The sequence below is a fragment of the Astyanax mexicanus genome, chromosome 10 (genome assembly GCF_023375975.1).
Source record: "Astyanax mexicanus isolate ESR-SI-001 chromosome 10, AstMex3_surface, whole genome shotgun sequence".
Lineage (NCBI taxonomy): Eukaryota > Metazoa > Chordata > Actinopteri > Characiformes > Acestrorhamphidae > Astyanax > Astyanax mexicanus.
In genome coordinates this window covers 22321948-22336857 of record NC_064417.1, presented here as the reverse complement: position 1 = coordinate 22336857, position 14910 = coordinate 22321948, and the positions used below count along the sequence as shown (strand labels likewise).

General features: G+C 39.2%; 1 protein-coding gene across 3 annotated transcripts; it reads left to right on the top strand.

Annotated features, from left to right (window-relative positions):
* The first annotated feature begins 418 nt into the window (after positions 1-418).
* Positions 419-14847, top strand: rnf20 (ring finger protein 20, E3 ubiquitin protein ligase). Of its 3 annotated transcripts, none has more exons than XM_022683472.2 (22): positions 419-534; positions 1932-2094; positions 3131-3199; positions 3295-3393; positions 3575-3722; positions 6495-6677; positions 6812-6933; positions 7043-7189; positions 7314-7388; positions 7658-7777; positions 7971-8150; positions 8563-8698; positions 8994-9115; positions 9416-9563; positions 9735-10035; positions 10745-10862; positions 11052-11201; positions 11401-11613; positions 12497-12622; positions 12882-13022; positions 13167-13271; positions 14074-14847. In XM_022683472.2, exons 2-22 carry the CDS (start codon positions 1936-1938, stop codon positions 14248-14250), a joined length of 3039 nt encoding a protein of 1012 aa, XP_022539193.2. In that variant the 5' UTR covers positions 419-534; positions 1932-1935; the 3' UTR covers positions 14251-14847. The 3 variants fall into 3 exon arrangements, with proteins under 3 accessions (XP_022539193.2, XP_022539192.2, XP_049339895.1); XM_022683471.2 differs by having other exon boundaries at positions 9732-10035; XM_049483938.1 differs by having other exon boundaries at positions 427-538; positions 9732-10035.
* Positions 14848-14910: the final 63 nt, after the last annotated feature.

Sequence of the window (14910 nt, the reverse complement as noted above, 5' to 3'; positions counted from 1 at the left end):
AACAATTTACATAAAATATATGTTTTAAGCTATTTAATATATTTTAAAATTATTTTAAATAGTTTTACTGATAGTAAGGTGCATTTTTATTCTTTTTAAGTAATATAAAAATATTATTATTTTTTGGTTGTATATAGTATTTGCATTAGTATATTTTAACCTTTTAATTGTTTTAAAGATTACAAACCTTTAATAATGATATAATGAATATAGTTTATTTAAGTAGTCTAGTATATTAGTATACACATAACAGTTGTCATTTTAAGGGTATATTGTTGAAACTACGTGGAATGTAAGTAATATACACACGCTCACAATGTATAAAAATATATTTAAAATAATAATTAAATATTGAGGGAGGTAGCCTGTGGTTTCTCTCTGCAGGTCGGTCCTCCCAGCGCTGGGTGGCGCTGATGCGTTCAGACCTCCAGCGGCAGACTGGATCCGTTTCCGAGCGGTAGCTTAGCCTGGCTCCGCCTAGATGGTCTCAACATCAACATTTATAAATTTATCCGTATAAAACAGCACAGACAGGTAGGTTCACCTGACCCTCACCTTCACCCGCCGCTCGGTTCAGTGTGTGTTAGAGGGTGGTCTGTATTAAGGCGGGTTTACAGCAGGGCAGCTCGCTTTACCCGCTGTTAGTACACTAACCCCGGATAGCTTAGCTAAACGGCTAACTGAAGACATACAGATAAACCATCTTCATTCATTAAGATAAACACAGATAAACACTGTTTATACCGTTATTTTGAAAAATTAATATAGTTTGCGTGTATTGTGCAAAGTGCAAAAATAGGGCAGAAAAGGTTAATTTAATTCTTCACTATTTAATGCGATTTTTAAAATGGGGTAATTTATTTCAGTAATTCAGTTCAAAATGTGAAACATATCTACTATATAGATGTATTACACACAGAGTGATCTATTTCAAACGTTTATTTATTTTAATGTTGATTATTATGGTATTTGAAACCCCATAAATCAGTATCTCAGAAAAGTAGAATATAATATAGTAATTTTGGCAATGTGAGCAGTGTGCCAAGTGCTGCTGGAAAATGAAATCCACATCTCTATAAAAGTTGTCAGCAGAGGGAAGCATGAAGTGCTGTAAGATTTTTCGGGAAAACACTGCACTGACTTTGTACTTGATAAAACACAGTGGATCAACACCAGCAGACATGTCTCTCCAAACCATCACTGATTGTGGAAACTTCACACAAGACCTCAAGCAGTTTGGACTGTGTGTCTCTCCACTCTTCCTCTAAACTCTGGCCCTTGATTTCCAAAGGAAATGCTAAATTTACTGATGGTCAATAATGGTTTGGAGAGCCATGTCATCTGCTGGTGTTGGTCCACAAATAAAACCAAATAAATATAAATTAGATATAAACTTTAGTTGTTATGTAAGAACTACAAATCCAAATGTGCCTTATGTCCCAAAAGGGATGAAGAGGACTAAGTAAAGTAAGTAAATCAAAATCATAATCTAGAATTGCTCATATATTTAAGGCCCTAGTGCAAGTATAATAAAGTGTATAAACTGAAGAGTGGATATTAATGGATAAAGTACTACTATCTAACGTGACATGACTTGGTAGTTTACAACATCCCAGCAGAGTGGAGAGTTGTACAGTGTGGTCGCTGTGGGTACAAAATGAACTTCTGTACTGTTCCTTGCTCTAGCCATGGTGGATGTGTACATTATTGCAGTGTCCTAGTAATAATACAATTTTAGTTAAATCAAACATGAGATGTTAAGGTGGCAAAATATTAAATTAGGTCTACTAGAGACTGAATAACACCACAAGACTGTTTGTTTTCACCTAGCCATTATCTGTAGTTGCCACAGTCACTCTGCACTACAGAATATGTTGCTGTGATCATTATCTACCTCCCTCTCCTCACCAGTTTGTCTTACTGTATTTCAGAGTCATGTCCGCTCAGAAGCGCCCCTTTGAGTCCAGCAGTTCAGGCCCTGCTGAGAAGCGGCGTGAGAAGGATGGAGGAGATGAAGGGGAAGGGCAAAGCGCAGGGGCAGCAGCCAGCACTGCTGTGGAGACGGTCATCAAACTGGGAAGTGTTGCCAACTCGGTAAGGACTATGTTCAGTTGTGTGCACACTGCTGATCCTGAAGTATCTGTAGTTGCTTTTTAGTGAGTGGTTTTCCCTATAAACAAGTGTGTGAAAGTTGTATACGTTCGTATTTTTCACTTTTACTAAATATACGCATACTTTATGAAACTAATGATGGAACCTGTGTAAAGGAAACTAATATAATATTTTACAATTGTATTTACACATTGTTGTACTTGTTATACTTTTTCGCTCATCTGAGTCTGTATATAATAGCTACATTTCAATTGTGGCAAAGCATGATGTGTTGCCTTGTGGCTTTATGGCACAATATTACCGTAATAATGTGTAATTGCCTGTGAGACTGTATAGATTCACTGCAGATGTCAAAATTAAGGAAATTGTTACTGTAAAAAAACAACAACAATGTAACAGCAGCAATAAAAACTGTATTCCACACCATTATGGGTAATCTTTGGTGATCTTCGCATAACTCCCTAAACTGTTAGGTAGTGATCTGTACATCCTGCAGATCATTTAAGATCTGTTGCACCACTATTTATGTACTCTTTTGTCGGTCATTCTCTACCCCATATCACTGTTTAGTGTCTGATTACAGGGCTGAATTTAGTTAGGCATTTTGAACAGCATAGTGATGCCTACATAAATATACTTCTGGACTATATCGGACTTTATGTAGCTTTTGGCATTTGGCTGATGTTCTTCTCCAGAGAAGCTTTTTACACAGTTACACAGGTAGGTGAATGTAGTGTTGGCAGTTGATGTTACACAAACCAAAACTTTGGAACAGCAGATGGGTTGTAGTCCCTGAATGTACAGCAAAATCTCTTATAAAGTTGCTGGTGGTTGCAGTTTTCTTTGTCAGTTTTCTTTTTCTTTTTTTTATCTCTGTATTTAGTCTTTCCCTGTAGTAAATGTTATTGCTTTAACCTATTTCCTTTTGTCATGTCTCTGGTGCATCAGATTTTAAAAATACTAGATTTTTAGTAAGTTTCCACAAAGCTCTCACCAGCATGACTGTATTTGTTTACAGGAGGAGCAGGATATTAAAGCCCTGCAGGTGAAAAACAGAAAGCTGGGAGAGGCCCTGGACCAAAGACAGGTATATATGAGATAAATTAGAATTAATAACAGAGTGAAACCTAATTTTCACACATACCCTTTACATTCTCATGAGTACTCCGTTTCTTTTTCAAGGTTATTGAGGATGAGTTGAGAGAAAGAGTAGAGCGGCTTGAGACTCGCCAGGCTACAGACGATGCCAGTCTGCTTATCCTCAACCGATACTGGAACCAGGTAAATATTGTAGCAGATGGTAGATATGATTTTTGTGTTTGTGTGAAGTTTAACAGTATAAGTAATAATCATTTTTAGCTTAAAGGATAATCTTAAATGTGTACAGCTTAATGTGGTCATAATAGGTTTTTGAATATTACTTTTGACACCAGTGCTTCTGTCTTCTGAATGCTGTTCACAGTTAGATGATAATATGAGGTTGATTGCTCGTGGCTATGACCAAGCAGGGAGCGAGCCTGTTGACAGTCAACCTTCAGAGCCTCGGAGCTTAAAACCAGGAACACCAGAGCCAGATGGGGACTCTAATCAAGAGAGAGCAAAGGACCGAGGTGAGTGACAGCAGTGAGGTTATGATTATCTGTGGAGAATATTACCTGGAGAGTTGACCTGGAGAAAATTATATTAAGAATATTGGATGGGTGTTTCATTGGTAATTAAACCAATTTTCTATGCACTTAGCAGCAGCACAATGTGTCTCTCTGAATTTTGGATATATTAGCATAGGACTAATTACCATGCTGTAAAGGCTGACTGATATCCAATATTTGACATAGGCCTATTACATATATTGTAAGCATCACAGTATCAGGGGTGAGACCGTACCAGCAATCTTGAATTAAGATGACACGGAATAAGCAGAGATTTTAGCTGGAGTTAAACATTTTAATCCTGATGGAGTTTAAACTGTTGAACCGATTTATTGGTGTATTTAGGAATGGGCAGTATCCACAGTCATTGATTTTGAATGTTTTGAAAGAAAATGAATGTGTCTTTGTTCCTGTCATTTCATCAATAGTTAGGCTACTAATGAAATCCTAGTTTAATTTGGAGTACTATAAATGCCACCTACTGACCTTTCCTGGTATGGCTGTAGTAACTGTGGTCTTAGTATGCTAAACAAGCAACAGGTAGGCTGGTTTGTGACTAGTTAAAAGCAGGGAGGGATTACAGATCAGGCCTTCCAGTCCCAAGCTCCCAAAAGCTTTTGGTGCTCTTCACAAAGTTGCTGCTGTAATACAGGCGTATATTGGGTTTGTTCATCTCATGTCTGAATGTTGTCCATATTATTCCACAAAATTGGCTAGAATCTCTCATGTAAAGGGCTATTTAAGAAAAATTCTCCCATCTGTTCCACTTGACAACATATATATAGTGATATATAGTGATAATGTAATGATAGTTATTATATGCTATGTCCTAGAATGATGAGTTGTCACTCCAACCTAAGGTTCAAACTAAGGTCATACTATGATGCTCAGTATTGAGTTTTATTACTTAATCTGATATTTTTTTTTATTAGTCACACCAATAATTTTGTGCCATGGCCTCTATTTGCACTAGTGGTAGCTCCCAATCCATTACATTACATTACATTACATTTGGCGGACTCTTTTGTCCAAAGCGACCTACAAAGTGAAGTACAAAAGTAATAGAAGTTAAAGGTAACAACATCTTTAGATAGGGCCTAAAGGAGGTCAAATGGAAATAATAGGATAAAGGAGTGAAGGAGGGGAGGAAGGAAATTAGGTTAGAAGTAGTTAGTGTGTTAGAGGTGTTAAGAGAGTAAGTGCTATTTGAAGAGCTCTGTCTTCAGGAGTTTCTTAAAGATAGCGAGAGATTCTCCTGATCTGGTAGTGGAAGGTAGTTTGTTCCACCATTGGGGAACTCTGTATGAGAACAGTCTGGATTGCTTTGTGTGAGTGTTTGGCAAAGCGAGGTGAGGTTAATTAGAGGAGCGCAGCTGCCGGGAGGTAGTGTAAGCCTTCAGGAGTGAGTGCAGGTAGGAAGGAGCCTGTTCTGTCAACACCTTTTAGGCGATTGTAAGAGCTTTAAATTTGATGCGAGCATCAACTGGTAGCCAATGGAGCTCAATGAGGAGCGGGGTGACATGCGACCGTTTTGGCTGGTTGAAGACCAGACGTGCTGCTGCATTCTGGTTCATTTGAATTGGTTTTACGACACAGGCGTAAGTAGGGCATTGCAGTAGTCGAGGTGTGAGATGACGACTGCTTTTTCCAGGAGTTGGGTGGCCTGTTGCGTCAGAAATGGTCAAATTTTTCTGATGTTATAAAGCGCGAAGCGGCAGGATCGAGCAACTGAGGCCAAAACTGAGGAGAGCTGGTCATCAACCATAACACCCAGGTTCCTAGCAACCTTTGTTGGTGAGAGAGAGAGAGAGTCGATGCTTATAGAGAAGTTGTGTTGAAAAGATGGTTTTGCTGGTATAACCAGAAGTTCAGTCTTTGAGAGATTTAGTTGAAGGTGATGCTCCTTCATCCATGAGGATATGTCTGAGAGACATTGCGATATCCGTGCAGAGATTGAGTGATCTTCAGGTGAAAATGACAGGTATAGCTGGGTGTCGTCAGCAAAGCAATGATAGGAAAAGCCATGTGAGCGGATAACCTGACCTTGAGAGGCGGTGTATATTGAGAAGAGAAGGGGTCCCAGGACCCAACCCTGGGGAACCCCAGTGGATAAGGAGTGGGCTGAGGACAGCTGTCCTTGCCACGACACCTTGAACGATGCATGTTTTACTGCACATTGACTGTTAAACGGTTAGGGCCCTAGACCATTTGTGCACTACATTTTAAACATTTGCAGCAGCAGAACTATAGTTATTTCTCCCGATCCCGCAAAGACAGATTGGAGTATTGTGGAGTCAGATGTAATATGTTTATCACTGTATGCACGTCTTTCTCGTGCTGCAAGTCCCACTCTCACTAAAACCTCACTGGCTAAACATACAACTAAACATAAGAAGAGGCCAATCAGGATGCTCTATTTCTCACTATGCGCACGTGTGTCATCCTTGCTCACCCCTTTTTTTTTTCCATACTTAACGACTCTTGCTTTACTTACTACACTAATAAATTCACTTCTAATGGTAGCACACTTGATTTTACATAATGTTTATTGTAATACTTTGTGGTTTGGGACACAACAGGCAAGAATACCTGATGATACTTGACGATACTAGATGTCTCGACTTGCCTTGTGCCCACATGCGGACAGCAATTGTATACTATCCAAGAAGAAAGTGACTGTAGAATTTGAGCAAGTCTAAAATCTTGAATGTGACTAAAACTGTTTTTCTTTAGGTCAGGGGGAAGGAGCAACCTCTTTTCTTGCCATGTTGGCCAGTAGTACTAGTGAAGAAATGGAGGCGGAGTTACAGGAGAGGGTGGAGTCTAGCCGAAAGCAGGCCAGTCGCGTGGTGGAAATTTACGAGAGCCTAAAGAGCACTGTGGATCAACTAAAGAAAAGTCTGGAATCAGGTACAGGTAAGAAGTGCAGCATGGGATATGTCATAATGCTCTAGTAGGTAAAATAAAAACAACTGTGTGCTATTTTTTAAAATGTATTTATGCATTCCTTTATTCATTTAATATTTAAAATATTTTTATCTAACAAACAGAGGGTAATGCTGCTCTCTGGGAAGTTGCTGCCAGCCTAAACACTCTCCTGTCCAACGAGAATGAGCATCTTCGCCAGCTGACAGATGATCTTATGCAGAAACACAGTCACATGACAAGTGAGGTCAGTGAACAGTAAAACTGTTGGTGATGGTAAATTCCAAAATGAATTGGAACAGCATTGTTTTCAGTTCTAGGTGTGTTTTTGATTTTTCTGTGTAAATCTGTTTCAGTCGCGTTCCCTGGGCCGAGCTGCCACTCGCGCTGAAAATAGAATAAATGAGCTGCAAGTGCTTATAGAGGAACTTCAGTGGGACACGGAGAAAGTCCGCCGCCGGGAAAACCGTCTCAACACACACCTAGGAGAGGTGCTGGAGAGAGTAAGTGAGCTTCTGTCTTTTTTACTGAGCAGTTTCTTTGGGAATCAAGGCTTGATTGTGGTTTAATTTGTCAGAAGTGGTTTATAAGTTTCTCTAAGCTGTTTGTGTTCTCCGTATTTGTCAGGTGAACAGTAAAGGCTACAAGGTGTGTGGGGAGGCCAGCAGTGTATGTGGGACCATCACTATTAATAAAAGAAAGGTAAGAGAGGACAATATTTTATTTATTTTGCTTATTTAGTTTCTCCAAAAACAGTAACTTTGTGTCAATTCAGATGAATTGACTGGCAACACAGAGAACACATTTCCACTGTTGAGGGATTTGTACTCTTGTATTCTTTCATGGTTGGGAGAACTGAGTATGTGTGTTTGTAAACTTATAGTAGCCAAATGCATTTATTAAATCAAATGTAAAGTCAAATGGATTTACTGTTCTAACACTAATTGAATTCTTACCTTCTCCCTTATCAGTTTGAGGAGATGAACAGTGAGTTGGAGGAGAACAGGGAGCTAGCAGAGAATCGGCTCAGTGAGCTACAGAAGCTACAGCAGGACCTGCAAACAGTTGTCCAAGAAAACAATAACATGAAGGTATCTGCACACACAAACTTTTTATTTTACTGAACATGTCAGTATTCAGGGGACAGTACTTCTAAAAAAAAAAAAAAAAAAGGCCTGAGTCTCTTGTAATTTTAATATAGTGTTTTTTTTTAGTAGTTGTGTAACTTGAACTTATTGGTGCCTGTTTGTCTTTTGTTTTCTCTTCATTTTTTTTTTCACTCAGATGGAGCTTCTGTCCAGAGCAGAGGGACTTGTGAGGGAAACTGCAGAGTATCGATGTCTACAGTCACAGTTTTCTGTGCTTTATAATGAATCTCTGGTGTTGAAGGCCCAGCTGGATGAGACCAGAGCTCGTCTCAACACAACCAGAGCAGCCCGGCTCAGGCAACTTGACCACATGGAGGTACATAATGCATTCTATGTCTGATTTTGTACTGTAACTGAAAGTTCTACTTTCCATAGAAATGTACACTGACATAAATGTCATGAGACCGGAACTAGTATAGTGTGCTTTTAGTATCTGCTGCCTGTCCATTGTGGGTGGTAATCACTTCTATGGTTTATTCTTAGTACACATATGACACTGTGGACCAAAGAATGTTACATGCCCACACAATTTTGAAAATGGAATGTTCCATCCATTTGGCGCTCACTATGAGACCTTGCAGTTTGTTGAAGATTCAAATATTTCACGTCATTTTATGATCAATTTACATACTGCTGTCCAGTGACTTTTGGCATGTCAGTGTAACACTACAGAACAGTACTATTATTATAGCGATAGTAAATAATAGTTATTATCTGCTGTGTCCTAGAATGATGAGGTGTCATTACAACGCAAGGTTCGTACTGAGGTGATTCAGCTGGAGGACACACTGGCTCAGGTGCGAAAGGAGTATGAGATGCTCAGGATTGAGTTTGAGCAAACCCTCGCCGCCAACGAGCAAGCAGGTAAGTTTGACATTCTGTATTACTCTTATAAATAAATTAATGAATGAATTAATTTACACTTACATAGCGCCTTTCTGAAAACCTAAGCACATTTTACATTCATGTTTTACATACAACCATTTACACTCATTTTAAGCTAAGACCCCAGTACTAGGAGGTGAACATGCTAACCACTAAGCCATCATGGTGTCTTATTCGAACATTCGTTCATAGTCTGATATGCTTTCCTTCAGTGTTCCTCAAAACGAACAGACTGCATTGAGTTTTTCAATCTTTCTCATTCTTTCAATCTAAGGACCAATAAATCGGGAGATGCGTCACTTGATCAGCACCCTGCAGACTCACAACCAGCAAATGAAGGGAGAGGTGGTCAAATATAAAGTCAGATTAAGAGAATCCCAGCAAGACCTTAATCAGGTAAGTGAGATATCAAAGCGCGTGGTCACAATTAAAATAGGATGAGGAGATTTACTTCTGATCAGTTAGGGTTTTGTAACCCTGGTTCTGAAGAATTCCTTGCCCTGCACATTTTAGTGGTTTTCTGCTTTAAAACACTAGCTTTAACTTAGCTTAATCTAGCTTTATTATCTGATTAGCTGTATAAGGTGTGTGCAGGGCAGGGGTTCTCCAGGACCAGAGTTGGTAACCACTGACTAATAGACGAAATAGTAAAAACTTTTGTAATTTATTATTACAATCATTTTGTGTCGTTCTTAGCATCGTGCTGCAAAGGGTAATCCCACCGTCCAGTCACAGTCCAGCACAGAGATGGATATAAAAGAAGAGCCCACTTCTGCTGAGAACCCCACATCTGCTGATGCCACTGTAAAGGCAGGGCCAGATAATGGTTCTGCAACACCAACTGGTTAGATTATTATTTTTTAAACCTTGTTCAGAATATTCAGAACTATTTAGAACTGAGGGTCATTTTGCCCATCTAGCCAATGCTTTCCATTTATCATAGCATAGTGATGGCCCTACAAATTAAGTGTAAATTGTTGATGTTATACTTATGTGTGTTGCCTTACTTCAGCAGTAACAGTGAAGACTGAACCTGGAACAGAGCTAGATGCAACAGTGAAGGAGGAAGAGGAGAAGAAGGAGAAAGAAAAGGAAAAAGAGGAGAAGAAGGAGAAAGAAAAAGAGAAAGAGAAAGAACCGAAAGAAAGAGAACGGCCATCCCGTAGTAGTGTAAGTGCAGCAGTCAAAGAGGAGAAAGAGAAGCCGAGCACAAGCAGTAGTCAGTCAGAAGACCCTCCAGCTGAACGGAGTGCAGTGGTTGGAGGACCCAAACGTAAGGAGGTGGAGCAACTGAAAATTGTCAGGGCAGAGCTGAAGTAAGTTTTGCTGATTTTTCCATAATAATATTAAACGTAGGCAGTGACAAATTACTACTGCTAAAGCATAGTAATACACAGTCCTGGGAAAGGTTTCCCCCGTCTTAGAAGTTAATATTTAAACCCAAAAACATGCAGACATTTATTGTTTTTATTACGAAATATGTTACCAAAATCCCAGCAGGAACGCAGTATTAAATCAAGTGTTTCTGTTGAATTAACACTGTTGCTGTTAATGTAATAGAACAGTTTGGGCATATAGCCCAATTGTCTGCAGAACTGCTTTTGCTTATTGATATTTTGAGTTTTGTATTATGGGCTGAGGAATGTATTGTAAAACCATTTGGCTGACATATGCATTATATTTGCATCCTAGCACAATAAGTTAAAACTAAGATCCTCATACTAGCTGTGAAGCATGGTGGTGGTAGTGTACTTATTTGGGGATACTTTAGAATGCATCTGGACCAGGACATCTTGCCACCACATGAGGGGGACTACTTGAAGAGAATGCCAGGCCATCTGTCCATAAGCTACACATTATGACACGCTTATTAACGGTCTATAGTAGTAGTATTTTGTTGTTATAATTGTCGCTAAAGGCAGGGTTGCCAGCTATTGAAAGTTGAAATCATTATGACATTCTAAACATTGATTATAATTCCCTTTTTTAACCATGAAAAATGTGTTTGCTTTTATGTTAATACAGAAAAGCCCAGGAATCTCAGAGAGAGATGAAGCTCTTGCTGGATATGTATCGGTCGGCACCGAAAGAGCAGAGGGACAAAGTGCAACTCATGGCTGCAGAGAAAAAGAGCAAGGCTGAGGTACATATACACTCATAAAATACCACTCTTACAATGCATGTTACTACATTGACATGCAACTTATATATTCCCAAGCTGTCTCCTAATGGCATGTCAGTTTAGAATGTTTAAGACTTTGTAAAAAGTTACTTTCAGATTATACACAAAATTAAAATAACATGTAATTCAATATGTGTGTTTGTGTATCAGGGAGAGGAGCTACGGCAGCGTTTGCGAGACCTTGAGGAGAGAGAGAGGAGGGAAGGGAAGAAGATGGCAGATGAGGAGGCTCTAAGAAAGATCCGCTCAGTGGAGGAACAGATCGACATCCTCAACAAGAAACTGTCCCTTGCCAAGCAGGTGTGTGGATATGAGACCACATAAACGTCCTATAACTTATTTTAACTGAAGAGAATTGTAATTGTTACATTTTGGGAACACAGAAAACTCTTTATGCAAAAAAAAAGAGCAAATAATTTTTTTTCTACAGCCACAGTCCTTACGGCATTAAAGCAGTTCAGTGCTGATTGTTATGGTTGGTGTGATGTGTGTTTGGCAGGAGGAGGATGCCTTGCTGAGTGAGATGGATGTCACCGGGCAGGCCTTTGAGGATATGCAGGAGCAGAACATTCGCCTGATGCAGCAGCTCAGAGAGAAGGACGATGCTAACTTCAAACTGATGAGCGAGCGCATCAAATCCAACCAGATCCATAAGCTGCTGAAGGAAGAAAAAGAGGAGCTGGCTGACCAACTGCTCACACTCAAAACCCAGGTGGGCATACCAAGGAACACTAGGGGTCTCTGGGCTTTGTTTGGTGGAGCATTTTGTATTTTATGAATTAAAATGTTACAATGGTCTTGTCCAAATCTGTCTATATATGTTAAAATTGTAAGATTGTAAATCTTGTATAATACATAGCTTAGAGGCCCAGTCCCATTTCACCCTATACTCCACCACTTGACCCAACCCCTCTGATTTGTGTGTGCAAATCTAAGCATAGGGTGTTCCAATTATTGTTAGGCTGGAGGAGGAGGAGGAGTTAGGGCTACATGGCCCTTTAAACAGAGATTTTTCCTTGTTCAAAATTACAGAAACTTCTATTTTACCCTAGTTTAATGTGTAATTTCAATGTTTTCAATAAATGTATTTTAAACAACAAGCATAATAAATCCCTAGTAGTTTCTTAGTAGCTAGCCAGTTAGCTAACTTTCCCTTTCCACCTTAAATGTCTCAACAGACGGCAGAGGCTGCAGCATTTAAGGAACGGAAAAATAAAAGTTAACAAAAGCCCCTTTTAGCTCCCCAATCACAAAAAGTTAAGGCATGGACAATACAAATTAATTGCTGCACCATCTGCCCCTTTTCTAAAGACATATGATGTCCTAAAGTTTACTAGTTAACCACCAGCTACATTGCTAAACTTGAGCACTGCTATATATCTGTATTGAGTGCTTAAAGGATTGTCCCAATTTCACACTTTCCCTTTGCAACTTTGGGGGAAGGGGTAAGACTAGTGTCTGTGGTTATCTGAATAAACTTAAAAATTCTGTTTTGAAATAGCTCAACGATATGGTGTGTCATTTGTCTTGTGCAAAGAAAACAACCTGAATAAAACTATAAAGCGTTGTGCTCTCTCTTTTTCTTTCTGTTTTAGGTGGATGCTCAGCTGCAGGTTGTAAGGAAGCTGGAGGAGAAAGAGCGACTCCTGCAGGGCACAATTAGTGCTGCAGAGAGAGAGCTGGGCTTGCGCACACAAGCCCTAGACATGAACAAACGAAAGGTACACACCATCTATATTCATTAGATGTTTGAATTTTGTTAACATTATTCGGTTGCAATTAATCTGTATATGAACATTGTTTTCTATATTTATATTATTGTTCAAGCTTAATTATAACATATAAAACAGAAAGTAATTCGTGAAATTACTCTCTTATTTAAAATTTAGATCATACCCCAAATACTAAAATAAGAAAATATGTCCCACCTCCACACACACACAGAGACATGCCTGTATTTTTCCCTACTTCGTTTTCCAGGCTCAGGATTCTGCTTTGCTGTCAGAAGAGGTGCGGTCTCAGCTTGAGGGAGTGCAACAAAGACTGAATGCAGTCAGAGAAGAGGTGATAGAGAACAGCATCTCTAGGGAGAAAGAATCCTTTAATGCCCGCCGTGCACAGGTACACACATGCAGACAGTGATGCAAGAGTCACTGAACTACTGCAGCAGTATTTTCAAATATATTCACAAAGTGAAAGCAAGCCATGGTATGTTGGAGGTGAAAATGTATAATGAATTCATTTCTTTTTTCTTTTTCTCACTAGGAGGACATATCCAAACTTCGCAGGAAAATTGAAAAGGCCAAGAAACCTGCTGAAAACATTCGCAATGGAGATGAGATACTTAACGAGGAAATTAACGAATATAAGGTACCACATTTTCTTTTTTGCAGTCGAATGCTATATATCCAAATGTCTGTGGACACCACTTAATGCATTTAGCAACTTTGTTGCATTTATTATTGATACAGATTTGCCAATGCACACACACAGATTGTCTAGTCCCTGTGGAGAAGTTTTGCCAGCAGACACTCTCTGAAGCAGATGTATCTCACAATTTGATATCACGATACGTTGCCCAGAATACTGATAATAGCACAATACTGTGATTATGCAACACTTGATATATGGGCAAGACAATTCTCTACGATACTTCACAGCATCTATGTTACTAGAGAGAATAAAATACTAATAAGAAATTACAAGAAACTTTATTAAGTTATATTTGGCAGGGAGTTTTAAGGAGTCAAGAGTGTGGATGTCTTAGTAAAATTAGGTTATTTGACGCCACAGATCGATTTGTCCCTGGGCTGGGCGATTTTTTTTATTTATTTATTTTTTTTAGTACGCAGCCTCTTCAACCTTACATGCAGCTTTTATATTAAACACTGGACAAACATAACCTCTGTGTATTTTAGGTAAGAAAAAGTGTAAAATATGAAAAATATGAAATTTAAAAAAATGTTTCTGACAAAAGCAAATATCTATTTACTGAGATTTCCCTGGCAGCTTCTGTGTGAAGATGTACAGTGTTGAAAATTAAATAAAAACTTAATTAATCAAATTAATTGGATTAACCTCCTAGCCCTAAGGGGTCCCAATACTTTTGTCCATATAGTGTATATTGTGTTTGATTAAATACTGGAGAAATTAATGCTTTTTGTTCTTGCAGGCTCGGTTAACGTGCCCATGCTGCAACTCACGTGTGAAGGATGCCGTTTTGACAAAGTGCTTCCATGTCTTCTGTTTCGAGTGTGTAAAGACACGGTACGACACTCGCCAGAGAAAATGTCCTAAGTGCAATGCAGCCTTCGGCGCCAACGACTTCCACCGAATCTACATTGGATAGGGTGACTGTCCGTCCACCACATGCATTGCAAAGCTTACTGGTCCGCTGCACCTACATTGTTTCTGTCTGACTGGAGTGGCATTCTTTAGAAGTTAGACGGATTTGCTGTGAAGGGTGCTCTGTTTCAGAGGTTTTTTATTTGCTACAAAAAAACACCATCAGCTGAAACGCTAAAACTCTACATTCCATCCCATTTTCAGATTATAAAGCATTGTATCTGGGAACAGACCATTACCGACTTATCATAGTGTCCAAAACTGCTGCCTGCTGCTTGTATTGAGGAATTGAGGAGTATTTGTTGGCTTCCTTCTGGCTGGAACTGCTCCAACTTGCCATCGCTCTACTCCATTCCACCTTAACTGGTTTTGCGGTTTTGCTTCATAGCCTGCAGTACAACTGGGGCTTGGTATCTCAGTCAACATTGTTAGTGGTAGTCCTGAAGAACTGCCTAAGTAATTAATTTGCAGTCAAAGAACATTTGTATACTTGTACTGTTTTTTTTTCTTACTTTTTTATTTTATTTTCAAAACTGCCTAGTTATGATTGTTGAGTAATTGCTATGTTGCAATTCATCAATAAAAGTGCTGTCCAACTGTGCATTTCTGTGCCTCCTTCTGCTAGACTGGAGAATATGGTAACCTCCCTTTATGGTCTCTCCTC